General features: G+C 52.9%; 1 protein-coding gene across 7 annotated transcripts; it reads left to right on the forward strand.

Annotated features, from left to right (window-relative positions):
* Nucleotides 1-1557: 1557 nt before the first annotated feature.
* SGSM1 (small G protein signaling modulator 1) lies at nucleotides 1558-27436 on the forward strand. 7 transcript variants are annotated; one of them, XM_015878362.3, is made up of 27 exons: nucleotides 1558-1659; nucleotides 1745-1788; nucleotides 6202-6277; nucleotides 9062-9224; nucleotides 9868-10020; nucleotides 10372-10439; nucleotides 10721-10866; nucleotides 11130-11261; nucleotides 11771-11895; nucleotides 12667-12729; nucleotides 13162-13229; nucleotides 13657-13820; nucleotides 14159-14288; nucleotides 15216-15395; nucleotides 16150-16288; nucleotides 16776-16840; nucleotides 17154-17299; nucleotides 17574-17702; nucleotides 17836-18018; nucleotides 19281-19352; nucleotides 19562-20143; nucleotides 20273-20397; nucleotides 21451-21533; nucleotides 21736-21845; nucleotides 22099-22195; nucleotides 22543-22710; nucleotides 23180-27436. In XM_015878362.3, exons 1-27 carry the CDS (start codon nucleotides 1641-1643, stop codon nucleotides 23266-23268), a joined length of 3519 nt encoding a protein of 1172 aa, XP_015733848.2. In that variant the 5' UTR covers nucleotides 1558-1640; the 3' UTR covers nucleotides 23269-27436. The 7 variants fall into 7 exon arrangements, with proteins under 7 accessions (XP_015733848.2, XP_085365613.1, XP_015733850.2 ...); XM_085509487.1 differs by having other exon boundaries at nucleotides 13660-13820; XM_015878364.3 differs by lacking the exon at nucleotides 15216-15395.

Raw genomic sequence — 27436 nt, forward strand, 5'->3', positions numbered from 1 at the left:
GGAGACCTCTGGATTCGGATGGTGCTGCAGCACGTGCATGGGAACCTGTTGGAGATGCCCCATTAAAGTAGCACATTTGTTGTTGCTGCACAGGACTGAGTGCTCCCTGCAAGGCTCCCCAGCTGGGTCTCAGCATGCAGGTGAGAGCCAGTTCATCACCCCATATTTTATAGGGGATCAATGTCATTCAAAGCTGTGAACTCCAGCAGCACCTCCTATAATACAAGGTCCCCTCCAGCCCAAACCATTCTATGATTCCACAGCAGCTGCAGCCAAATGACTCTCGATTCAGAACTCACCACTGTTTGAAATGTGGTCGTAACCAGATTTAAACCTGAATGCCCACCGAGCTAAATGGGTTTCTGACCAGCACATGGAACTGATCAGCACGGTGCCTTTATCCAACCTGCTCCTCTGTGCCATGAAACACAGAGAGGTGAATTGTGGTCTTAAAACCACCGTCCTGTTTAAGCCACAGAGGCAGCAGTGGGAAGTTTAATTTAATGAGCGTGAGACGCAGAGATGGAACTTAATCACATTAAGTGCAGCTCGACGTGCTCCTGCTCAGGCTCTTCAGACTCCAGAAATTGGGGGCCGATCCCACCCCATCCATCCTTTACGAGGCTGCGATGCCTTCATTGCGACTGCTTAATTGCCTTAATTGCGTGTTCAGCACCGTAAGACGTAAATAAAAGACGGGCAGGGTCTGTGCATGGGTAAGGCTGGGGTCCCTGGCACCCACAGCCCCTCTGGTGCCATCTGCCTGTGTTAGGGCATTTAGCACTGGAATTAATGGCAAAAAGCAAACGCTGCAGGAGGAAATAACGCTCCTCTCCGACCCGCAAAGTGCAGGGCTGAGTTCTGCATCACCCTCAGCCTGCAGCTCCCTCCTCCTGCCCCTCGCTCATGTGGTTTGTGGTTAGCGGAAACCGGACCGCTAAAGGAGCCTGGATGCTGTTTCTATGGAAATGTCCTGGAACATCAAATGAGGGAACAGAAAAACAGAAGATATGTTAATAAGAGCTGCCAGCCAGGGCTTGCGCTCAACTGTGGGCGATCTTGATTACCAGGCGGCTCCGGGTCTCCCGCGAATAAAGCTTTGAAGCTCATTATCTCCTTCTTGGTGCAGTACTCTAAAGGGAGCGCGGTGGGCTGGCACGGCTCAGCGGGGCTGTGCGGGGAGAAGGCTTTGCGTGTCCCGGAACGAGGCACAGCCCCGTCTCCATGTCACCCAGCCCCGTGGGTCGCTGCACTGGCCCATACTTACATACATACAGGCTTGGGGCTGCCTGGTGGGGGGGAGTCCCCAAGTGCGGGAGATGAGGGGGATAGAGATGAGGGGGATGGTGATGGGGGGCTCAGGATAAAGGGCCACACTGCTAAAGGGGACAAGCAGCACGGAAGGGGATGTGAGCCCTGCGGAGGGCACGGCACTGCCGGCTGACACCCCGCACCTCGAGGCTCGCACCCCGTCGCCCACAGCCGCCCCACCGACGGCCGTCCCCGGGCTCTGAGCTCGGATTGGCGGCTCTCCCGGCCTCGGCTCCACCCCGGCGGGTGCGGTGGGCGGTACGGACCCGTTCGGCCCGGCCCGGCCCTCCGCCGTTCTGCGGGCGCTGCGGGCGGAGCGGAGCGCGGCGATGGCGGCGGCCCCGGCGGGTAAAGGCAGGGATGGGGGATGGAGGGTCGGGGAGGGGGCTGCGGGCCGGGCCGTGCTAACGGGGCTCTTCCCTTCTCCCCGCAGAAGCGGAGACCCGGCAGCGGCTGCTGCGCACCGTCAAGAAGGAGGTGGGTTTGGGAAGCCGTCCCGCTGCCGTGCCCCGGCTGTTCCGCTCACGGTGTGTCCGTAGGTGCGGGCACAGCGCCGGGCGGTGCCGCCCTCGGGCAGCGGTAACTCTCGGGTCCGTGTGTTTCGCCGTGTCGGGCGGTGGGGTTGGGGGGCGGCCGTTCCCTGAGTGGGACTCGTTGCGGAGACCCGGAGTGTCACGGAGCCCCGAGAGCATCCCCGCAGGCCGGCCGTGCTGGGCGTTGGGAGCGTGTGCTGTTCAGTTCGGGGCCCCGTGAGCATCTTTCCGTGTATCCCCGGTGGGCTCGGGGGAGCGATGCCCCTCCTGGGGCCGCTGACAGCGCTGCGTTTGTTCATCCAGACCCCCTTCCCCACCTTTAATCCCTCACCGGGCGTGGTGGCGAGGAACACTACTCGTTGCCTTGACGACAGTTATTAAAGCAGCGAAAGGCTGTGACATTTCTTTAGCATCGTGGATGAAGCCGACATCTCGTTATGTTGCCTCCCGAGGCTGCAGGTGGGGATGGGGATGAAGGGTGCAAGGCTGGAGGAGGACAGAGCTTCTTTCTGCAGCCTGCTGGGCCTCAGCGGGCAATGCTGCTCTCCAGGAGCATCTTCCATGCTGATAACCAGGGCTGGGCTTCTCTCTATGCTCTCTCTCCAGGGTCCTCGTGTTTGAGGAAAGTGCCTAAAGGAAGAGAGCTGAGAGCTGTGATGTGCCCTCCTGATAGTGCAGGAGAGCTGTCTGCTGGCTCTTAATGGACCAGCTGTGCTGCATGGGGGGGTTGGTGAAGGCAGGTGGAGGTGAAGGAGTGATGCAGGGGATGGGAAGAGCTTTTCTGCCCTGGTGAAATGCTGCCAGCCCACGTGTCTCTGTGTTGTGCCATCAGCAGGTGTCTGGCAGCAGCCCTATGGGGAGGGCAGTGCTGATGCAGAGCAGAGGCTTTCATGAAATCACAGAATGGCTTAAGTTGGAGGGGGGACCTTTCAGGTCATGCAGTTCCAACCCCATTGCCATGGGCTGGGTGCTCCTCACCAACTCAGGCTGCCCAGGGACCATCCAACCCGGCCCTTAATACTCCAGGGATGGGAATCTCACTGCTCTGGGCTCAGTTGCTGCTTTGCCACGCAGGCAGTGGGCAGCTGTGTTTGCCCTCGGGTTTCTCCCAGCACTGTGCTGCTGCCCTTGGCCCCGCAGGCAGGGCTGTTTGCATGCAGACACACAGCTGCAGGGCTTCCAGGTCAGACCCTATGCTCTGCATTCTTTGCTCTGTTAGGATTTAAAGAAAACAAGGCAAACAGGAGCTATGATCCTGTAGGTTACGTATGTAATTAGTTAGCCACGGTGGGGCGTTCTATTGCCCATCCTCTGCTCATTAAACCCATTTGCAGCCACAGAGCACACTGGGGAAGCCACCCCACATCTGTAGCCCTGGGGCAGTAGCCGAAGGAATAACAGCACTGCTACAGGCAATGACTGATGAAGGGAGATAGGTAAACAATAGATAAAACTGGCCATAGCACTACAGTGAGCAAATGGACTCCGGCATTCAGTTGTTGCCATGGTTAATGCATTTTTATATTGAAGAAGTCCTGCTCTGCAGTAGGTTTGTGGATTGGAATGAGTTGGGCTGTCACTGTCAATCTTCTGTGTGTGTGTGTGTGTGCCCATATGGTTATAATACATCAAAACTGATCTTGAAAGCTGCAAAACTGACTGTCTGTCAGCAGGCTGCTTTTCAGAGGGAATCTGTTTCCTGTTATGCATGAAAAGTAGCATAAATCTTCTCTGGTTTTTCTCTTGGAGCCTTTATCAGAGCTAATGGCCTCGTACACAAGAATAGGTGGGGCAACAGATGCTACCCGTGGAACACAGGCTGTGCTACCTTGTGCTGAGCTGGATGAAATTAGCAACCAGACAATTGCCTTGCTTAGTCCTCTGCAAAAACTTTGTTCTGACAGCAAGTTGTGCTCCCAAACAGCTGCAGGGTCCGTGCCCGTTCCCTTCATTCGAGTGCAGCAGACAGTTGTGAATTAATTCCAGGTTATTAGGATCTGAAGAATGGATGGCAGTCGCCGTCAGTGTCCTCAAGGCCAAGCTGAAGAAGTGAGGCTTTGTGTGGCTCAGGCAGAGGGAAGATGCAGATGATAAGCTGCGGGGCTGTAATAACAGAGGGGCTCTCCAGCAGCACAACCAGCCTGTTTGAAACATCCCTGCATCAGAAGTAAACAGGAGGCTTTAATGCTGTGTTTCTCAATTGCCTGCATTGATCTCCTTCTGAACAGAGTGTTACTGACCGCTGGGGGCCATTTTCTCTCCTTTTGAAGATAAAGGCACTGATGTCTCATCCTCAGGCTTGGCACAAGGCAGCTCTGCTCCTCGATTCCTTGCCTTCCCCAGTGCTCAGGGAGATGAGGTCGGTGTTCCTTCCCCTTCCAGCTGCCAGAGCTCCATTCTCATACCTCCATCCACCTTGAGCACCTGGCAGTGCCCCATAGCAGCTCAAAGCTTTGTGCAGAGCACCATGGCAAACCTTCAGGATCAGGCACTGAGAACTGAAGTTCCTCCTGAAGCGTTGCAGTGTTGGCTGAGCGCGTGATGGCGGCACCAGCAGCGCCAACAGATGGCATAGAGGTTTGAGTTTGATAAACACCACAGGAATAGCACCAGCGATAGCGTGAGCTTCTGAGATCTTAAATTAGCCTGGCGTTGTATGGGTTTGTGACTTCAACTTGATGCCTCCAGAGAAAGCCTGCTGCAAAACGCTGTCTGCAAATACGAACTGCTGGGAACGCTGCCGTGCTTTAATGTTGTGTCTGTTTCAGCGAGTGATCCCTTAGCACTGAGTAATACCTGGGAAGTGGCCTTGCTGTAGGGACAGACTGTGCTTGAGGTATGGGGAGCTGCTGCAGAGCTTAACCAGAGGTTGTTCCAGGAACAAGACCTTGATTCAGTGGAGCAGTTAAAGGAATGGTGAGGTTACACTGAGGGGTCCCCATATGGATGCGTTGTGGAAGCTGATGGGGAGATGGGTTTTTTCAGTGCTCGAATTAACTTCCAAGCACGTAATCAGAGCAGCAATGGGAATGAGAAAGGTGGCAGCTCGTGAGAAATTGGCAAAGCAAACATGCAGAAAGCAAACAGAGTTTAGATTGGAGGTGGAGCACCGCCTGCTCTGTGCTCACAGCTGGGAGCAGCATTCTGCTCCCATGGAGCACCCACAGCATTCCTCTGGGCTTTACCCACAGCTGCCCCATCCATCCCTATGTGGGCAGAGGGGATTGTTTCGGTTGGATGTGCTGTGCTCTGCAGCCCTCGCTCCCAGGGTTTGTTCCTCATACAGACACTCACACGTAGCCCTTTGCATTGACCAAGTGTCCTTGTTGCAATGCCCTTCCCACTTCTCTTCCTTTAAATACCTCTGATTTATGTGGCTCGGTGCAATAACCTCAGTCAATACAGCCTTGTGGGTCCTTCATCCTTTTTCTTTCTCCCCTGCAGTGGGTAATTTTCCACTGTGCTTCATCTCCTGGCAGGGTTTGTTTGTGTGTTGCTGCACTGAGCTGGGTGCCCATTTGGGTTGAGGACCCGCTGTGCCACACAGCAGTGCTGAGCTGATAGTCCCTGCCCTGTGTGAGCTGCAATGGGGTGAGCAGTGCAGCCCAGCAGTGGGATGGCAGCTTTTGATTGCAGCTTTTGGTCACAGTGAGACTCTTTTCTTAACCCATTTTCATAAAAGGGCTTCCTTTATTGGCCTGCCAGCTGTGTGCAACTGGCCTTGATTTTATCCTCCTAAGGAGCTTTAATTCCCCCAACGAGGCCATTAGAGGCTTTGCAGATGCAAGGTTTGCTTGGCCAGCTCTTGACCTGCCCTTTTTCCTCTTTCCTTTGCCTTCAGAAAGGACATCTCAGTACTTCAAACTGCTCATACACCCACACCTCTGCCCTGTGATCCCTTTACCCCACATATTCTGAGTGCAAAGCAGAGTGCTTGGGAGCAGACATTAAAGATTGCCCACTTACAACCCCCTACCATGGGCTGGGTGCCCCCCACCAGACCAGGCTGCCCAGGGCTCCATTTGTGCACCTCTAGGGATGGGGCAGCCACATGGGTTACCATTTAGTGTCTTCCCGATACTGTGCTCCTGATGCACAACCTATGTGAGATCTTCCCTTTGATTAAGTCAGCTGAAATGAATGCATGGGATGTGTCTGTGAGCAACGCCTGGTGGGCAGCATGATTGCATTGCCATGCAGAGGGGTTCCTGGTCATAACTGATGCTGGCTGGTAACCAGCCCTGGCACTGCTGGGGTCCTCATGTCCCACATGGGCCATTTTGTGTCCACTCCACCCCAGGTTCTGCTCTGATCTGGGGGTGAAACTCCATAACCCCTCTAACTGTTTGCTCGACAGGTGAAGCAGATCATGGAGGAGGCGGTGACGAGGAAGTTTGTGCACGAGGACAGCAGCCACATCATCTCCTTCTGCGGTGAGTGCCTCGGGGGGACAGGGGGGGTCATTGCAATCAAAATGAGGTTGTTCCTGCTGTTCTCAGCCTTCTGTGCAGCTCCAGCTCCTGGGTGCTGCCTGGATGAGGACATTGCTCAGCTTCACGGTGCGGGTGGGATGGAGCCAGGTGAGGGGCTGTGGGCACAGTCAGCATTCGTCAGACATGGGCTGTGCTGTTGTACGCCCAGCCCTGTCTGTGTCAAGTGTTTACCCACTCACCCAGAGCTTGAGTGTGCTTTGGCAAGGTGCCTGCTGCCTCCACCTGCCTCCAGCTCCATCCAGCAGCTGCTGCTATAGGGAAAAAGCAGTGACCTCTATGGAAGAAGAGCAAGACCCCTGCTGCCTTCCCACCTGGCAGTTGGCTCGAATGATGCTGCTTTTATAGAATCAGAACTGCTTGAGCTTGGAAGGGACCTTTAGAGGCCATCTGTTCCCACTGCCTGCAGTGCTCAGGGACACCCACAGCTCCATCAGTGCTCACAGCCCCGTCCCCTGACCGTGGGTGTCTGCAGGGATGGAGCACCTCCACCTCTCTGTGCACCCTGTGCAGTGCCTTGGAAGGAGTTGCTCCAGTAACTCATATAGCACCATTGCCACTGAGTGAGACCAGAGCATCTGTGGGCACACACATAGAGCAGAAATAGAACGGGGCTGGCAGGTCTCCTTTCTGTTTTGGAAAGCAGAGGCTGCCTTCTTCCTTTTGTCCCAGGCCCTTGGATGGAATACGGCAGGTGACAGGCGGGAGGTCTGTGTGCCTTTGTGCTCTGTGGACTGAACGGCATCGAAAGAGCAGAACAGGCTTCAAGGTGTGACTCATTCCCTGTGTTCTGTGCAGCACGAGGCTCTGCAGCCTGCAATTATTTATAGCCGCCTGCAGCACGGAGCTGAGGCATGCAAGCACCAGGACTTATTGGTTCTTATTGATGCCTCCGTGCTGCCACTGGGTGGTGGAAGGACCAGGAGCCAGACCGTGCTGCTCACTAAATTGGATGCTTTGCTGCTTATAAATAATTGCCTTTGCTGACAAGCAGAGCGTGCTCCTGGCTGAGCAGAGCTGCCCTTTGCTCTGGGGAGAGCTGCCTTCCTCGCAGGGCCCTCCTCATCCTCCCAGCCCTCTGCACAGCCAATGTACCATGAAGCCCTTGTGATGGGAGCAGTGGGCTGGCAGCAAAGGGCAGCTGCCCTCGTTGGAAGCAGACAAACACGAGCTGGCACCTGTCATGTTCACGCTGCCCTGGGAGCTGATGGGGGGCCGGCGGCAGGGCTGGGGGCTGCCTGTGCCATGGGGCATGTTATGTACGTCAGTGCTGAGCTCACCTCTGTGCTCAGCCACCGAGTGGGTTGGAAGTGTGCTCAGGAGCTGTGAGAGCTCTGCAGCCTTTGGGCACAGCTGGACTGAGCATCCTTGCTGTGTGTTCTCTGCTGTAAGGTTATGCCCTTAGGGGTGGGCAGAGCCAATGTTTGCAAAAGGAAATAATGAACTGGGCTCCAAAAATCAGAAGGTTAGAAAAGAAAACGCCGTTGCTCTTGGGTTTAACGTGGGCAAGTTGCACTTAGTTTGTGCACTCAAGCTTCTGATCCCTGGGGAGAGCACAGGGAGAGTCTCTCCTATGTAGTCTGCCCTCTCTCAGCAGTAGTGTTTGCAGAGGTTCTGGGTATGGCACTGAGGATGGATGCTGACTGCTTCTGTGCTGCTGTAATGCTCCAGGTGCTCTGTGTGCTGCTCTCTAGCTGACAGCAGAGTGTGCTGCACTGGTTGTGATGCGAGCAAAGCAATCTGCTGGCTTTCCTGTGCAATCACAATCACTCTAACTTGCTTGCTGGAAACTCAGAGCAGAACCGACTGTGCCAAGCAGGGGCAGCCCAGAGGTTAGGCTTAATGCTCACAGGGCTTTTCAGCTTGTGCTTCTGCTTCCAGCTGGCTCCCAACTCGCTTGGCAGAGCTGGGTGCCCACTGCACCACCCTGCACAAGGCTGGGACCTGCCTGAACTTCATGGAGATGCCCCCCGGGCACCGCACAGTGCCTGGGTGTGGGCTCAGGCAGGGAGGGCTGTTGGTGTCTGCCACTTGTGTTTCAGCCACGTAGTGCAGCATCAATGATGGATGTGGGATGGAACGATTTGGGTGCTTGTCAGGAAGGAGGAGTCATCTTGCCATTGGCAATTGGCTCTTCAAACAGTGCTCTGGGACAGGTAGGAAGACATATCCATGTTGTTTGCAGCATGTCTAGGCTTCAGGAAGGCCTGTACAGGGTTTTATTTAAACACAGGGCACCCATACAGCTGCTCCCAGAGGATGCTTTGGATAAGGCTGGCCAAACCTGTTGCTTTCCTGCTGTCTCACTGCACCTTGGAGACCCAATGCTCTGCAATGACCTTGGGCATGGTACCAAACAGGGCAGAGATGACGATGAGAGCATCTTGGCGTACCTGCAGTTCATATTCACTTGTGTCAATCTGCTCCTTATGCCCAAATTAGCTGCACCAACCCCCGAAACTAAAATAATCTCTCTGTAGAGTCAGCAGAACTGATAGGCAGGAAAGATGGATCACATGAACCGCGTGCTGCTTTGGGTAAATAACATCTGGGTACCTTAACCTTCCATCTGCTGTGACAGGACCAGAATGTGACATTGCTTTCCTCTTGGGAAACGTTTCTGCTGTGCATTGAGGTCATGGATGCAGCAGGGGACAAGGAGCGGTGATATGGAAGCAGCACAGCTATGAGCTCTGCTGCTTCACTAATGAGTTTGCTCTGTTGCAGCTGCTGTGGAAGCGTGTGTCCTGTATGGGCTGAAGCGCAGGGCAGCAGGATTCCTGCGCAGCAACAAGATAGCAGCTCTGTTCATGAAGGTGGGCAAGAGCTTTCCTCTGGCAGAGGAGCTTTGCAAGAAGGTGCAAGACATGGAGCAGCTCATCGAGAATGCGTAAGATGCCAGCATGGCTTCTATGCCACACGCTACCTGCATGTTGGCATGGGGTGCTTAGTTTGAGCATAGCTGTGGGTTGCAGTGTCCACCTTGAGTGTCCATAGCAGAACTTGCTCTTGCAGTGGAGCAGAGCCCTTCCCTGGGCTTTTAATATCTTGCATGGACCAGTTGGTTCTTTGGGTGATGGTGAGTTGCGGTTCTTCCTTCCACTGCCCTTCTACACACATCTGCTCCTGAACTGTCAGGGTTTATGGACCAGTGCATTAAGCCAAGTGGAACCAAATCTGGTTTGCTTCACTGTACAGGGCTGCAACCTGCTGTAATTCAACCTCTGTTTAAGTGTGGCTTACTCATCCTTGGACAGGACCCAGGGAGATGGATGGAGCAGCCACCTGGGGGCAGGGATCTTTCATCTGTCCTGAGATAAGCTGCTTTGCTTATGAACCGCTGTCCTCAGGCACCAGTGGGAAGCAGTGGGACTCTGCTGGGGCAGAGGCTTGTTCTAGGGCACCTTCAGAGCTGGAAACAGATATAGGGAAGGCAGTTTTCAGATACAGCCCTGGGCCTTCTGAGGTAGGGGGTGGGCCAGGTGAGGTGAGCAGTGTCTGATACTGTTTTCTTCTACCTTCTGCTTCCACAGACGAACTCAAGTCCAGAGCATCCCAGAGAACGTGCGTAAGATGCCAAAGCTGCCCAACCTGTCTCCTCAGGCCATCAAGCACCTCTGGATCCGCACAGCTCTCTTTGACAAGGTCTTGGATAAAATCGTGCATTACTTAGTGGAGAACAGCAGGTGAGTGCTGGCACCAGCCGATGTTTTACCCTTCCAGCTTGTTCCATTGATGCTGGAGGTGCTGAGATGTGTCCTCATGGGCTGGAGAAATCACTCTGTGCCAGTTGTGTCACTCTATTCCCAGCACAGGGACTCCAGCTGATAAGCTGCTGCTGGCCAGCCCTGTGTGCTCCCTAAAAGGGACAGGCCATGCTTGCTCTGTTAATTGTTGTAGACCACATTGTCTCACCGTAGGGGGGGGGGGACAGACAGAGGAGGGCGCTGCAGTGCTTTCAAACCTCAATCTCTGTCGTTCAGCTCTTCCAGGGGGCTGGAATGCTACAGCATGCTGCTGTTTTTCATTTCTTCTAGTAAATACTATGAGAAAGAAGCTCTCCTGATGGATCCTGTGGATGGACCAATTCTTGCATCTTTGTTGGGTAACACTCTTCCCTCTTACCCCTATTCAGTAGCTTCCTCCCCAAACCTGAACTGTCGGATCTGTGATCCCAATTCATTGGATTATTTTTGCCAAGAACTTCAAAAAACTCATTAGCTTTGGATAGGCAGAACCACTTCTGAGTTCTTTGCTACGTTTACATGGTGCAGCAATGTGTGCTGAGCCCCGTGCTTACACTGCTCTGTGATGCTGGGCTCTGGTGACCTGAAGCAGTGGAATAACAGTGCTGCCTTCTCTGTGTCTGTGTTTTCCTTTGTACAGTGGGGCCCTGCGCGCTGGAGTACACCAAGATGAAGACAGCCGACCACTTCTGGACAGACCCTTCTGCTGATGAGTTGGTGCAGCGGCACCGTATCCACAGCTCACACTGCCGCCAGGACTCACCCACCAAGCGCCCGGCGCTCTGTGTGAGTGGACGTGGGGCAGCCCCACAGCTCCCTCTCTGATCACACAGGGTGAAAACGTGGAGATAATTCATATCATTAAGCCAGGAGTTCTTGGAATGTGGGCTGTGGAGACTGCAGGCGTGCTGGACCAATGTGGCTTTGCATCGTTGGGTCTCTTTGGGGGCAGCATGGATGAGCTATAAGAGAAGGCAGCTGAAGTCTGCTTGGTTTAGAAGAAGGAGGGTTCTACACTCACCTCACGTTGGTTGATGGATTTCTTCCAGATTCAGAAGAGGCATTCGAGTGGCAGCATGGACGACCGGCCATCGCTGTCTGCCAGGGACTACGTGGAGTCACTGCACCAGAACTCCCGAGCCACGCTCCTCTATGGCAAAAACAACGTCCTGGTGCAGCCAGTGAGTACGGAGTGGGGCAAACATTGCTCTTCTTCCACACCACGTGGCTCTGCCCCAAGCTGCTCCATGATGGGGAAGGGGACAGACCCATTTCTCATCTGGGAAGACTGTGATTGAACTGTATTACTTGAGGTCCTGGTGATAACGAATCCTTTCGACAGTTCTGGGTAGAAGCAGGCTTCTTTTCATGCCCCCTATTGATGAGAGGCTACAAAAAAACCCTCTTCCTGTTCCTTTTTGCTTACTGTATTCCAAGAAATGAAGTTAAAACTTCTTAGGCAAGGCTGTCAGGTTTGCCCCAGCTGGGTTCTCAGCCCTTTTCCAAGCCTGAGGTGTCCTTCTGTCTGCTGGTTGGTTTTGTAGGCCCACTGTGGGCTCCTTGATGTTGGTGGGCAGACTGTGCTCCAGGTGTGGGTCAGCCCTGGGAGGCATGATGTGGTTCTGTTTGCTTCTGGTACCATCCAGGTTGCTCTCAACTCACTCTTTCTCTCTGTATTTGCCTTCTCAAGCGAGATGACATGGAGGCCATCCCAGGCTATCTGTCCCTTCACCAGACTGCAGACATCATGGCACTGAAGTGGACTCCCAACCAGCTGATGAATGGCTCTGTGGGGGATCTGGACTATGAGAAGAGGTGACTTGACTTTTCGTTGTGCTCACATGGGATAGAAGGGCCAAAGGTTCCCTAGGGGGTGGTGGTGATGGTGGGAGGTGCTGTGGGTGTAGCCCATCTGTGCTGGAAGTGTTCAGCAAGGTAACTGGAGGGGGTTCTAAAAGGTGCCCAGCAGTGTGATTTATTGCTCTCCTCTGTTGCTGGTTAAACTGGGAAAGTGAGAAGCTCCTTAAATGAGGAAGGGTATCTGCAGACACGATCAATTCCTGGATAATAACACCTCCGTAACAGAGTGGGTTCCATTTTGTAGTGGTGTCTCAGCTGATCCTTTGTGCAGGTGTTGCAAATCCCCCTGATTTAACAGAGCCCTTGGGGTTCATTCCTCCAGCTGAGGTCTGCTCAGGAGACATTTGCTGAGCAGTGTATTGCCGTGCCCTTTGTCTGAGGTTACATTATGGGCTGCTGGCATTTCTCCTGATAGCTGCCGTCTTTTAACTTAACTGCTGAGTCACGTCAGGTCCCTGTTTGCCTGTAGGGGAAAAAAGAGGCATAGCAAATCCTTCAGGAAAGCTGCAGCATGTAGAACATCCTTCCTTTGGCCTGGGGTAAAGATCTTCAGCTGATAGCTTTGTTTATTCTCAATTCCAGCATTCTGGGTTTTGTTTACCTGTGTTCTTTTCATCTCCTCTTTCTTCTTGGCACCTGGGCTATTCCTTTATACCTGGCACCCTCCCCCTAAAATGCTATTTTCATCTCAATGCTACTTTTCTGAGTTCTCGACTTGGGCATCAGCCCAAGCTCTAAAACTTCCCAGTGTCCAGACGTGACCAAGGAGGAGAGGAGTCGGATGGCAAAGTAAGTATGGACCTACAAGCAGTGACTCTTACACACCTTCCACGTGTTTTATGAGCTGCATTATAACACCTTCACTTGAGGCACTGATTCTGGTATAGTGACAGAGGAGCCAAATCCATTTTCAGCTTTGAAGCAGCACAGGTTGCTGGGGTTTATTTCCACTCCCTTGGGTACAGGAGCTGGGCAGAGCTGTGGCCCAGGCTTGAGCTGCACTGTTCTGAGCTGGACTTGCCCTCACTGAGTTGGAGGAACAGTAACTGGTTCTGGAAGCTGCCCCTTACTCTATGGTAGCACTCAGTGCTGCTGGGACTCATCCTTTCTATAGCTTCCCCCCATGTCAGGATAGCTGGAGGCAGGATTTGGAGCTGCAGTGGAGAGCAGTAGAACCTGATGCATGCATGAGCTAAAGCTTGCTCTCTTTCTCTATTCCAGTGTGTACTGGGACTATGCCATGACTATTCGCCTGGAGGAGATAGTCTATTTGCACTGCCACCAGCAAGGTAAGGCCAGAGCAGGGGCTGCTGGGGGTTGTTATTGTTCTGGCCTCATTGGGGTGTGCCTCTATGGGGATGAGATGTTTTGCTTCAGCTCCAGGGCAGGTGCCAGGAGCTCTGGGTGGTCACTGCTCTGTAATTGCTTCTAGGAAATCCTTTAAATCAGCTCCTGGCTGTGGTGCTTGGCTGGGAAGGTCTTCACTATAGAGCAGTGCTCTGTAGTTTTGGGGGTTTGATCTCCCAGGCAGCCTTTCTCCAGGGCCCCAGGCTTGCAATGGACTTAAGAAAGAATCCAAATGAGGATGAAGAATCTTTGCTTTGCATGCCAGAAAGCCAGTTTCCTGAGCTTTCCTGCCTACCTTCTGCATTTTAGGCTGGTCGCATTTCCCTCATTCAAGTGTGGTCTTCTCTCTGCTCTCACTGTTGCTAATAGTAGACAGCGGTGGGACGGTTGTCTTGGTGAGCCAGGATGGGATCCAGAGGCCTCCACTGCGGTTCCCCAGAGGAGGGCACTTGCTGCAGTTCCTGTCCTGCTTGGAGAATGGGCTCCTGCCCCATGGGCAGCTGGACCCACCCCTCTGGTCCCAGCGGGGAAAGGTAGGCACACAGAGCTGGGGTTCTTCTTGAGCCCATGCATGGGGGTTTCTTGTTGATGTGCTTTGGGATGTCTCAGAGCAGCTCTGCTACCCAGCGTGACTGCAGGCTGCATTTTAAACAGCACCCCATGCACCCGCCTCGATCAAACCAGGAAAAGTGGGATGTGATGGTCTGGTTCTTATGGACCTTGCCATGCAGTACATAAACTGTGAGCATAGATGGGGTTATGTATTCTCTGCATCATCCAAAGCTTGACCCAAAGACTGCTCCAGCAGTGAGGCAGCAGCACTCAGCCCTTGCACGGTGGGGCTTTGTGCAGAGCAGGTTTTGTTCTGCAGGGGAAGGTGTTTCCCAGGCTGAGGAAGCGAAGTCCCCAGGGCTCCTCCGAGTCTGCGTCTGACAAGGAAGATGACGAAGCCACAGATTATGTTTTCAGGATAATCTACCCGGGGACACAGTCTGAGTTCGGTGAGTACATTGGAAGGGAACATTTGGGTGGGTTATTACCTGCTGTATGAGTGAGCAGGGACACGGTGCTGGTGGGCACACAGTGCACATTGTACCAGGGAGCAGTACCAGAGGAACAGGCTTTGCTTGTAGCATATAAATTACATGTCATGTGTTTTTATACCTTCCACTTGCCATGGAAAGCTTAGTTTGTGCAGTCCTACGTGTTATTTCAGCAGCAGGTTTCCCTTTGGTCACGTTTTCTTCCTCCTTCCAGGAAATAGGTGTCTGAATGGGGTTATTTTTCACCATGACACAACCATGGGGCTGATTCTCCTCTTGTTCCCACCAGTCCAGCTCAGCAAGTGCTGTGTTACATCCAGCTGTATTCCTTCCATGCTGCTGCAGCACACAGGGCAGAGGCAGCAGATCTCTGTGTGCTGCCAGGCTTAGGCCCACGTGCCTTCACCCCCCAAGCACCCCCAGCAGGGAGGGGATGCTGCTGGAGTCACCAGACCAGAAACATCTCTTGATGTCCAGCTGTGAAGGATCAGAACAGTGTGCTTGGTTGAAGTGCTGCACATTTGCTATACTTTAGAGGCTAGGAGGGGGCAATCACATCTCCTATAGCATCCCTGCAGATGATGAGTTTCCTCCGCCTTGAGCTGACTAACACAACCCAGTGAGTCAGATAAAAATCAGATTGAGGTTAAAATAGCTGATAGGAGACGCTCCTTTCTGCAGCTTCCTTTTGATCTACCCCTATAAAATTCTGTGCTGGGGGCCAAATTCTCTGTTAAATGAGTTGTTGCCATCACCTCAGCTGGCGTCATCAGTCTGTGCTTCCTACAGTGTGTCCCAGAGGGAACTGGAACTGCATCAGTTCTTTCTCCTCTACAATCCCTTCCTGCATTCATTTGTGCCCCTGTCCTGTCTCTGTGTCCCTAGTTACCATTAACGGTCATTCCCATCCATTCCTTGCGTCTGTCATCTCCATCACTGCTGGGAGAGGGAAGGTGGTGAGGATTCCAGCTGCAAGCAAGGTGGTGGTGATCCACAAATGGTCTCCAGTTCACTCCAATGTGTCCCGACCCCCCCTGGCAGCTCTGGGGGCCACTCAGCATCAGTGTAATGCAGCTGTCCTCGTGTCTGGTGCAACTGCTTGCTGTGTTGTCACTTGGCAATTCCTGCAGAGGGGTCCTGTGTTACTGACCCATCAGCTCCTGCTCAGTATGATGGAAAGGGAAAAAGCTTTAATAGGAATATTTCAGCGTTTTTCTTAGCTGGGACCAAAGGGTTGGGGGGGGTTGATCCAGAACTGCTCTCCTTTTGCAGCATTGAGGCCATTGCAATAGCACTTCTGAGTTCAAGCAGGAATTGAGCAAATGACAACAAGAGCTGCTGAGTGCTCCTGCTGTTTCCTCTCATCAAGATGTATATCTCCTGCCTTGTGATTTGGATGTTCTTGTCTTTCCCTGGAGCTCGGATGGGGTTCTGGTGTTGTAGGGATGAAGGCTTTTCCCTTCCAGTGATCCACTCCTACCTGGGGCAGTGGTAGTTTTCAGTCATGTTTTATTCTCATCCTTTGACAGCCTGTTGTCCCTGGTCTCTCTATGATGAGGTTCGCTTCCACCCTCAGTCAGCACTGGGTGGTTTCAGATTAGCTTGCTGAAGGCACTGCATTAATTAGCAGATGGTTCTATTGCTCTCTCTCATCAGTGCTCTTTGTTTCCTTCCCTTTCTCCTGTGATCACCTGCTGCAGGCTCTGCCTGTTTGCTGGAGTCTCCTTGGGATGCAAATCAGGTGCTGCAGCTGCTGATTCTCTTGTCAGCCCGACCTCGGGGCAGTGCCTGTGTCTGACTCCTCTTTCTGCCCTCGCAGTGCCCCAGGACCTGATGGATACCCAGGGCCCTGGCCTTCCTCCCATGTGGCAGCCCAGCACCCGCAAGTCCTCCTGCTCCTCCTGCTCACAGAGCGGCTCCTCTGATGGTGCACCAGCCAACGGCTGCAGCCATGAGAGGTAGGAGGGCTGTGCTGCTCGCTTTGGGATATAGGAGGCAGGTTTTCCATATAGTGGGTGGTGACGCACTGTTCACAGGTTGCCCAATGAGGCTGTGGATGCCTCATCCCTGCAGGCATTCAAGGCCAGGCTGGATGTGGCTCTGGGCAGCCTGGTCTTCTGGTTGGTGGCCCTGCACACAGCAGGGGGTTGGGACCAGATGATCATTGTGGTCCTTTTCAACCCAGGCCATTCTGTGATGCTTATGAAATAGGGTTGGATACAGCAGGGCTTACAGCTGAGATTCAGTGGATGGTCAAAACAAGAGCAGCAGGGCTATTCCAGCTGCTCTGTGTTTGTGCCTTGGATGCAAGAATGCTGCTCCCACACTGAGCAGAGCTCCTGAGGTGCATCAGTGAAGGCAAAGCTTTAACAATCAGATCCAAGCAGGAGGGTGAGGGCATGGGAACGTTTCCTCCCCTCGCATCCAGTGTGTTTGTGTTGGCAGAGCTCCTCTGAAGCTCCTGTGTGACAATATGAAGTACCAGATCCTCTCCCGGGCTTTCTATGGATGTGAGTACTTGTTTCATCCGTGGTACATTGAGATGTATGTTGGGCAAAGGATAAATCACAGGGCTGTGGGATGGTGGGGACCAGGATCAGCCATGCTGACGTGCTCAGGATTGGGAGAAGACAGCTGAATTCTGGTCTGAGGATCAGCCTGCAGCCCAGCAAGCATCAGGGCTGGTGGGACAGGACAATGAGATGCCAGCTTCTCCCAGCAGGCTTGAAGGGATCTCCTCCAAGAACTGATCAGAGCTGACCCCAGCCCTTCGCCCTTCATCCTTAGTTCCCCAGGCTGAGTGTTTCCTTCTGCCTGTTGCAGGGCTGGCCTACTGCAGACACCTCTCCACGGTGCGAACTCACCTCTCTGCACTGGTTAACCACAGCATCGTGTCTCCCGACGTGCCCTGCAGTGCTAGCTCAGGACTGACTGTGGACATATGGCAGAAGTACCTGGAGGACAGCACGGTAGGACACACTCCTAGGGCACGGTGGTGCCCTTGGGTAGCTTTGTTGGGCTATTTTGTGGCTGTGGTGAGCTGGTAGTTCCCAAAATACCCATCTGCAATGGCTTCTGGCTGTGCTTAAGCCCAGGTGGGGATTTGAGAGCACTTTTTTAGAGGATGGGTGTGTGGTGGTCAGCATCTTGGCAGTGCTCCGAGTGCTGGGGGTGGCTGGGTTGGGGTCAGTGCTTGCATCCAGTCTTGCCTTTGTCTGTGCTGACATGGAGCTCTTCATACAGAGTTACGAGGACCAGGAGCTGCTGCGGCTGATCTACTACGGTGGGATCCAGCACGAGATCAGGAAGGCTGTCTGGCCCTTCCTTTTGGGCCATTATCAGTTTGGGATGACAGAAGCGGAAAGGAAAGAGGTTGGTATGAGCGTGCTGCCAGCTCTGCAGCCTGGTGCATTGCATTGGTGTGCCTGAGGTGATACCCAGCTCAAAACACACACATGCCTGCAGAGCCCACACCATTCACAGATCCTGTGTCCCACTGCTGCAGGCTGATGACCAGATCCGCACCTGCTACGAGCACACCATGGCTGAGTGGTTGGGCTGTGAAGCCATCGTCCGGCAGAGGGAGAAGGAGTCTCACGCAGCAGCTCTGGCCAAGTGCTCCTCTGGGGCCAGCCTGGATTCCCACATCCAGAGGATGATGCACAGGGACTCGACGATCAGCAATGAGGTGAGAGTGCAGAGGCTCAGGTGTGCTGTCAGCACGCAGTAGGGAGGGACCAAGATAAACCTTGCTTGTCTGTTAGAGGAGCTGACTTGGCTTTGGTGCTCACAGCAGCGCCGAATGCAGGAGCTTATGGCCCTGTTTGGGACCTCTGGGCATTGGGAGCCTACAGGCAGTGGGTCCCAGCAGAGGGCAGCATGTGGAGCATCCCTTGGTGTCTCTAGGGTTTGTGTGCTTCAGGGAGGGCTCTGTGCCAGGGGTGACGCAGAGCAGCAATGGGCTGTGGGTCAGCACTGCTGCAATCATTCCCATCCCTGTAGCATCTCTGCTGTGGTTCTGGCTTTGTGCTCACTGCCTGCACGGGGATCGTGTGCTGGGAGGGGAGCTGGCTGTTCATACATGCCAAATTTCACCCTTTTTTCCCATCTGAACTTGAAATTTCCTGTTATAAAACGCTCCCATGGTAATGGAGGAAAGCTGTCGCCCTTCCTCTCTCTGCCGGAGCCCTGCCCAGCAAACACCCACGATGTTGGGGTGGGAACAGCTCCTGCTGCTGCTCCGAAAGCTGTGTGTTTTCTTACAACCCCATTGTTTTGGTGTGATGTCATTGCCATGCTCCCATACACCCAGATCTGCCTGCAGCAGCTGTGGGCTCCAGCCATCAAACGGAGGCTGGGGGGGGGGAACCTATGGGGCAAAGCCCTGAGCTGCTCAATGCAGAACCCAGTGTGTCCTTCTGTGCTTCAGCTGGGAGCCAGAGAACGGTGCTGATGGCTTCTGGAGGTGCTGCCTTTGATGGAGCCTGGCTTAAGGCATCAATACTTGTCTTTTTTTAAAGGAGAAAAAAACATTAATGTGCTTCAAGGGCTTGTTTTATAGCCTGTGACTTCATCGTTTATGTAAACTGAGACGGGGCGAGTCGCTTTGCTGCCAAATTAGGACAGAGATTAGTAGCAATTTGCGCTCTGAGGAGACGGTGTGACCTCTGTGAAGGCCCAAAGAGAACAGTTCTGTTCAGACCCAAACACACAGCACTTGAACCGCTGCATTGGCCCGGGACTTTGGTTTGTGTGATCCCAATGGAAGACTGAAGCCAGGTGTGACAGATCAGCAGAGCTGACATAGTTCAAATAGGGGAATTTATTGCATGCACTTTTACCTCCGTCTTTACCTGCAGAGGTGCCCACCTTTGGCAGCACGGAGCAGATGGTCCCTCCTCCCAGACCTGCTGCCCTTTGCCATTTTAATGCTTCCTCTCCCTCTTTCAGTCCTCGCAGAGCTGCAGCTCTGGCCGCCAGAATCACGTCCGGCTGCAGAGCGACTCCAGCTCCAGCACTCAGGTGAGCAGCCTTTGCTCCATGTGTTACTGATGTGTTTGAGCACTTGGTTTAAATGGCATTCTGCCTCATAGATTGCACTGAGTAAAGTGGGATCCTTGGGAGTGGGGAGCTGGGGTCTGGGTTGTACAAAGGCAAGCATTGACCTGCCAAGGGCAAACAGGGAACCCCAGGGTTGTCCCATCCCTATGCCCATGAATTCCTCCATGCAGGTGTTTGAGTCGGTTGATGAGGTGGAGCAGACAGAAGCAGACACTCAGCTCGAAGATGGCAAACAAAGCAAGATCCCCAATGGGACCGTCCCCAATGGCACATGTTCCCCTGATTCGGGCCATCCCTCTTCCCAGAACTTCTCCATCACTTCGGGCTTCTCAGAGCGCAGCTTCAGCAATGAGGACAGTGCCCTGGAAACCACCAAGTCCTCAGCCAGCTCACATGGGAGGGTGGGAGGCTCAGAGCCAGCCCCGCAGGACATGGATGGAGCCCTACAGGAGGAAAAGCTGCAGGGCCAGGACAGCCTGGAGGGTGAATTTGCCACTGGAGGAGGCATGGACTTCATTGCTGTGGCCGAGAGCTCGACAGCAGTCCTGCGTGGTTGTGATGCTGTGGCCCTGACGGTGGTGGAGAGCTGGGCGGAAAGCGAAGCTGAAAAGCAAAGCTTGGTGGAGAGTGAGGATAACCTCTCTGAAGAGCCAGAGATGGAGAGCTTGTACCCACAGCTGGACTCATTGGCTGTGGCTGATCTGGCCACCAATGAAGCATCTCCCGTCTCCTCAACAGGGGTCACCTACTCTGTAAGTATTGGTCGCTGCTGGGTTTCCTTGTGAGCCTTGCACTGTTTACCTGCCACGTTGCTCCTTTGCCTTTATGCTTTCTGTTGTTTCTTTGTTGAAAACCAATCAATTTTGGCTCTGTTTTGGCAGCCGGAGCTGCTGGATATGTACACGGTGAACCTGCACCGCATCGAGAAGGACGTGCAGCGGTGCGACCGCAACTACTGGTATTTCACCCCCACCAACCTGGAGAAGCTCCGTAACATCATGTGCAGGTGAGAGCTGGGTTATGGGGTCTGGGCCAGGCCTTGTAGGATGTTGGGCAGGCTTTGAGAACAGCCTGGGCCAAACTAAGGGCTCCTTGGGGCTGCCAATGTGTGTGAATGCAGCACAGCCCTGCCTGCTCTTGGGGGTGAACCTGGAAAGTGAAGCGTGAGGATCAGCCCACGGAGCTCTGGTGCTAATGAGGAGTACCTGAAACAACGCAGTGATTAGTGCCAACACGAGGAGACAGGAGTATACATGGGTGTGTTTCTGATTCTCTTTGCTTATCCCTGTGACTAAGAGGTTGCTGTGTGACATTCACCGACTCAGAGCAGCTCCAGCTCAGCTGCTGTGGCTGCTGCAGGGGCAGCAGAGGCTAAAACATCATTACTCATACTGCAAATATGAGGAGAAGCTGCTATTTCTCTGGAGGTGTCGCTTTATCTGGCAGGCAGAGCTGGAGATCGGTGCTGAGATGAGACCTGCGATGCAGCAGGATTTGGAAGACAAGGGGGCAGGGTGGAAAGGCTTATTTCTCTGTGCCGGCAGTGGATCGGAATCCTTTCTGAACGCATTTTGTCTTGCTACCAAATATGGGAAGATATCTCTGCGGGGCTGATTGCTTCCTGGGATGCTGGGCCCAGGGAAGCCAAGCAGGCGGTGTCCCCTTGGCGTTCCCCCAGCCAAGGGGATGAATCAAGGAGCAGGGGTGAGATTAGGAGATAAGTGCACAAACTCTGCCCTTTGCCCAGGCACCGCGCCTTGCTGTGCTTTCTGCTTTCACTTTTCCCTGCTCCCAGCTCCATGCAGCAGTCTGTTAATCTAGGGCTGGGACTGAAAGTCACCACGGGAACTTAATCATTTACAGGCCAGCTGCAGGAGAGCAGAGCATGAGTGTAATGGGATAAACATGTCTGATATGCCCCAACTGCCCTCGCCCATGGGCTGGTAGCAGCTTGCAGAGCATGCCAGCATGTGAAGAACGAAGGCAGGGCACATGCCAGCAGGCAATGGCACTGATGCATGGCATAGGTGCTGATGCTGCCTTTCCTTCTCTCTCCCAGCTACATCTGGCAGCACATTGAGATTGGCTACGTGCAGGGGATGTGCGACCTGCTGGCTCCTCTCCTGGTCATCCTGGATGATGGTGAGTTGGAGGGCACTGCCCCCTCCCCAGCTCTGTGATGAGGGTGTATAGAGGATCTATTGGGTTATCCCACCTGATGTGGGGATCCCTGCTGTGCCTTCCTGGCTCTGTGTGTATGGAGTGGGAGCGATGCTCCTTTCCCTGCACAGGGCAGCTGTGGTGCCATACAGTGGAACAGCAGCCATCTCTCCTCCCTGTGCAGAAGCCCTGGCTTTCAGCTGCTTCACTGAGCTCATGAAAAGGATGAATCAGAATTTCCCCCACGGCGGAGCCATGGACACTCACTTTGCCAACATGAGATCCCTGATCCAGGTAGGGTGGTCCCAACATGGGCTTGGCAGCCTCTTGAGTCACTGAGGGAGAGCTGTTCTTGAGATGGGGCTGCTGTGGGGAGCAGGAGAGGAGCAGGGGACTGTAAGAAGAGCCTGGGAATAACCTGTGCCAGGGCTGCAAAGGATGGGGAAGGTGTGAGACAAAGATATGGGAGGAGAGCAATGGGAGCAGGGAGAGGAGCGCTGTTGTCTCCGGTGTGTACTGATGGCTTTTCTTTGGCTTTTCTTGACAGATTCTGGACTCTGAGCTCTTTGAGCTGATGCACCAGAATGGCGATTACACCCATTTCTACTTCTGCTACCGATGGTTTCTCCTGGACTTCAAGAGAGGTTTGTGCAGGGAGAGGGACAGCTGGGACCAGTGAACGGGGGGTTGAGAGCAGGGTTTGCCATGTGTTACTGTTTGGCTTCTCCCTACTAAGAATTATGGCTGACTTTTCTGTCTAGATCAGAACCTGTTGCTCCAGAGCTGCTGGCGAGCCTCCAGCAGGTTTATGTCCTGCAGTCTGTACCACCTGCTGCAGGCCAGAATGTGTGTCTGTGCAGATGACTGACTTGTTCTTTGGAACAGGTTGTTGGGGGAAGAAACCACATTCTGCCCCAGTGAATGCTGCTGTGAGTCAGGCTGATGGAAGCCTGATGTGTGACTGACTGCTGGGCTTTCCTTCTCCTAACAGAGCTGGTGTATGACGATGTGTTCGCCGTCTGGGAGACCATCTGGGCAGCTGCACGCGTTTCCTCTGCACACTATGTGCTCTTCATTGCCCTGGCTTTGGTGGAAATGTACCGGGATATCATTTTGGAGAACAACATGGATTTTACAGACATCATCAAGTTTTTCAATGGTACGGTTTGGGTTCTGTTGGGCTCGATTTGTGGCAGCTGCTCAGAGGTAGGCAGCACTTCTGGATGGCTGTAGACAGTCGTGTCCTGACTGCTCTGGTAAATACTGAAAAAGAGCAGAGGGTATGTTGTGTGATGCTGACATTTGGAATGTGATGGTAAAGGGGTCCCTTGCTTCTGAGGGGTTCAGAAGATGCCTGGGGAGCCATCCTCGGCCACAGCCTGCCTTGTCTGTGCTTGATGGCAGCTGTGAGCAATAGGTTGTGCTTCCTTCAAGGTGAGCTCCTTAGTGATGGCCCTTCAGAGTCAGGAGTCCACAAGGGGTGGTGCCTGGGGACTTGGCTGTGAATTCACAGCTTCAGCTGCTCCCAGAGCTTGGCTGAGGGGCAGAAGAGGACCTGGAGGAGCTCCTTAAATCTCTGGGCATCTCGGGTGTAGCCTCTATGTGAGTTCCTTTTGTCTGTGTTCCAGAAATGGCTGAGCGGCACAACACCAAGCAGATCTTGAAGCTGGCTCGAGACCTTGTGTACAAAGTGCAGACTCTGATCGAAAACAAGTGAAAGACCTGGGGAAGACGAGGCATCCGGACAGAGAGCTGGGACTCCCCTCCAATGCTTCCTCTCCCTTTTTCTCACCATTCCACACCTGTGGAAGTGAGGTAGTTGGACACACGCTGCAGTCTGAACTGGCACTACCCATAGCTCTGCAAGTGCTGTGCTCAGTGTTAGGTCCGGGGGCTCCGGCTCAGATCTGCACAGCATTCTCTAATGACTTAACCAAAGATCTGTACAATTGTGTTGCATTGCTAAAGACTTGCTTTGGAGGTAGGGCAGCCGCTTCCTAACCCTGCTGCAATGAAGGTGCAGCACATGGTTACCACCCCAACTGCAGAAGCAGTTGCCAGCATCCCAGGTCAGTGCTGGGGGGGGTCTGGGAGAGCAGGGCTGCCAAACCCAACCAGGGATGCTGCCAGCCCTCAGTTTCTTACTGACATCTGAGGTTCTGCCAGTAGCAGAGAGGGACTTGGATCACAGAGATCCCTCTTCTTTTGATCTCGTCCCTTGACGCATAGCATCCCCTTTAGTATTTTTAGGGCTCCGTTCTCTCCCTTGGATTTTTACATTGTTTGTTACTACGGTATCTGAGCACACAAGAGTTTTGTCTGCAGATGGAGTTTTGGAAGAGCTCCAAATTCAGCATTGGGTTTCTCTTTCAAAATTCAGCCTCTGTAAATGCCTCTGAACACCAAGATCTGCTCCTGGCCTTGTCTGGCAGCTCCAGACACCAGGTTTTCTTCGTACCTGCCTTATTCTAGCTGCTTGTGTTTAGGGGTCTGCTCTCCTGCTCGTCCTTCTGCAACCCAATTTAAGGGAGGGCTCCTTGGAAGGCAAGTGGGAGCTCCTGACCTAGTGGCTGTCCTGATGGTCCCCTCTGAAGGTGCCTGTCTGTTCCTCTATTAGCTGAAAGAGTGGCTGCTTGCAGCTGAACAGTGCAAACGATCCCTCTGGTGCCTGCAGGTTTCTGTGTGCTTATGGGGCTGCTCAGAAAGCCCCCTGAGTCCATTGAAGGTCTCCAGTTAGGTTGTGGTGGGCTGCTTTTCACCCAGCATCTCCGAGTGGTCTTTGCTTTTAGCAGATGCATTGCAGTGGCTCTCCAGCATCTCATGCGTGAAGTGCCTCTGCAGCACTGCCAGTGTGGGGCTGAGTGTGCGGTGCAGTGGTTGTGGTGTGGGTTTGGATTCATTTCTCAACTCAGGTTTAAAAAAAATAAAGAGGAAAAGGAGGGGTGTGGGTGATAGGTAGGTCTGGCTCAGCCAGGGGGAGCTTTGCCATGGCCACAGAGGGCTGTAGGAATGCAGGGAGGTGCTGGGTTGGAGCTCTCTGTAAGGGAGTTTCTCTCGAGTTTTGCTGCAGAAATATGTGTTCCCCTCCATGTGATGTGTGTGCGTTCTGCCCTCCGCCCCTCTGTGCAATGGGGCCCTTCTGCTGCTGCTTCCCTTCTTCTTTGGAATGCCTGTCCGTGCCGACTGTGCTCCGTAATGACTTATGGCATGTGGTAGATGTTGCTTGCAGAAGGACAGGCAGGCAATCTCTCACTTTGGCATAGAGCAGAGCGAGATGCTTGTACCCCCTCCCAGATTGTTCCACTTCTCTCTGGGTCTTGGGATAGATCAGCATCTACCTGCATGGCCACTTCCAAAGGGGAAGGGGGCTGCTCTACCCCATCCCTTCCAAAGGACGGGAGCCAGTATGTAACTAAACACAGTCCTGACAAGCAGCATCGCTGACACTTTATCCTTCATGCTTCTGATTTTCCTCTATTCTTGGTTTTCAAACAGAAAACAGCCAAGAAATTCCGCACAATGTTTGCTGTCTGTGTGAACGGGGTGTCTTTGATAGCAATGTGTGGGGTTGGTTTTGATTTTTTTTTTTAAGTCACTTTTTTGGGGAAGAAAAGTATTTATTGATTGCACATTCCCGTGTGTCTGTGTGCACTGAAGTGCGTGAGTGTGTGTGTTGTGATGCAAATGGAGATGTATCTTTGCAATGTTGCCAACATATCTTGTAAATGTTTACCAGAGAATAGTGTCTATATATAATATAATATATATATATATGGTATAGAGAGAAAATATATGAACTAAGTGGGTTATTTTTTGAGAAGGGAGAAGTGTTGATTCTAAGAGCTGCGTGGTCTCCTTGCAGCTGTCCCATGCTGCACCCCCATCCCTGTGCTGTTTGCAGAGGCACTGCTGTCCTCTTGGCTTGAGTTTAGCTCTGATTTTCAAACTGTGGATAAGAAGGAAAAAGGGAGTGTGGGGGGGAAGCTCTGGTTCAGCCCATGTGGGTAGAGCTGTGCAGGGCCATGCCTGCCATGGGTTAATGTGAGTGTACAACGCAGACCTGAGCTCTGCTGTGAGTTGCAGAGCAGCTGGATAGTGCAAAGAATACAACCAGCCAGGTTCTGTGTCAGTTGCTACTAAAGTCCCTCTCCATTGCAGTCGAGTGGGGAGCAGCCTGCTGCAGGGATGCCTGTCCTTATACAGTCATCCTGTCTGGCTCCTTGGGAGAGGAATGCTCCATCCCAGCAGCACCATGAGCTGCGATTCGCCCCATGCAATGGCTGCAAAGCTGAGGGCTGGCTTTATGCTGCAGGTTGCATTACCTGCTGTTGGAGCTCAGCACCCAGGTGATCCCAGTGCATTTAAGTGCAGCGTTTGGATCCTGGCCTGCTTTCCTGCACCTGAGTGTTTCCGCTGCTAAATAACTCTTAGTACCCATCTCTTTCAGTGTTGCTGATGTGAATGTTCCGTGAGTTGTCTTTTGTTCTTAAGTGAGTGATTTTTAGAGGAGTTTTGCTGCGTTGGGTGTCTGAATCGCTTTGCTTCTGACATTTTTTTCATGAAGACTGAGAGAGATTTTGGCCTGGGAGCATCCTTGGTGCCTGAACACTCACAGCCCTCACTGTACCCAGAGTGTGAGGATCGGCAGTGCTTTTTCCATCCCTAAATCCCATGCAGGTGAAGGTCTCAGGATGACTCTCTTCTTTACTCCTGGTTAAACAGCTGGTTGGCCAGTTTTCCTCTCTTTCCCCCATTTCTCTGCAGTGGGGGTGACAGTCCCAGGCTCAGTGCTGCAGACCCCACTCCTCTATGTGCCCACGGTGGTTCCATCACAACACTTGTTCAATGTCTTTCTTTTCATGTGGGAATCTGATCCTAAGCAGTTCTGGGCATGTTCTTTATTGGCATTCTAGTGTTGCATGAGCTCCAATTGGTGGTGGAAGAGCACAGTCTGCACATGGAGCGATGGTGTATATGCTGTAAGTCCTACCAGAACCTGATTTTCAGAAGCCTATTATAAAGATGTTCAGATATCCTCCAGCTGATGAAATGCCACTTAGTTCCACGTGCTGCTTTGGGCACTCAGGTATCCTTGCTCAAGTTCACTTGCTGTTTGCACACACCGCCAATGGGGATTCCTGACATCTCCATGGTCCACCATTTCACTCACCACATTTGTTTATGGCATCGTGGGCCAAAGCTGAGATTGTTTGGGAGCTGCAGCTTCCCACAGCCTGGGGCTCTTGGGTTTGTTCTAACCCGTGTCTGAACCTTGAACTTCCTGGAGAATGCACACTGTTGGAATAGGCATCACGTTCTTTTGGTGTGCTCTAATCTGAGATGAACGATAAGTGTATTTCACCTTAAAGTCCAGTTCAGCCCTTTAATTACTTCCTTTTAAACACTGATGTTGCACATGGGGGACAGACAGAGCTGTGCTGAGAGGAGCAGGGGGCACAGAGCCTCTGCATGGGGGTGGTACAATGTGTAGGGATGGGAAAGTGCTCCCATGAAGGAGAAAACCCACCTGGGTGACACCTCAGGTCCACAGTTGTCCCCTCCCTCATGCTGGGACCCCTGAGGTGTGAATGTCTGAATGGAAGCTGTGTGTCAGACTTTGTGTTGCCCTGCACTGATTGCTGCTTTTCCACTTTGGATGCCATTTTGGTCTCTGGGAGTTGCTCTATCTGAGGTTAACAAGCAACTATAGCTTTTAATATATTTGTAGAAGTGCTGCTAATGTTCTTAGATGATTTAAACTCCACACTGTGGTAGAATATCTGTTTTATATTATTTTATTCATGCTTTTATTTTTTTTTCTTTTGGGTAATGTAAACTGTTCCTTATTGTTGTTCAGAAAGGAAAAATTAAAGCTCTATTCTCTA

The sequence above is a fragment of the Coturnix japonica genome, chromosome 9, assembly GCF_054131305.1.
Source record: "Coturnix japonica strain WE chromosome 9, WE-NBRP24, whole genome shotgun sequence".
NCBI classification, from domain to species: Eukaryota; Metazoa; Chordata; class Aves; order Galliformes; family Phasianidae; genus Coturnix; species Coturnix japonica.

Excerpts from the sequence above, each read along its gene's own strand:
- SGSM1 (XM_015878362.3), top strand. Across the intron at positions 1,789-6,201 it reads TGCGCACCGTCAAGAAGGAG|GTGAAGCAGATCATGGAGGA; the intron begins GTGGGTTTGGGA and ends TTTGCTCGACAG. Across the intron at positions 22,196-22,542 it reads TCTCCTGGACTTCAAGAGAG|AGCTGGTGTATGACGATGTG; the intron begins GTTTGTGCAGGG and ends TTCTCCTAACAG.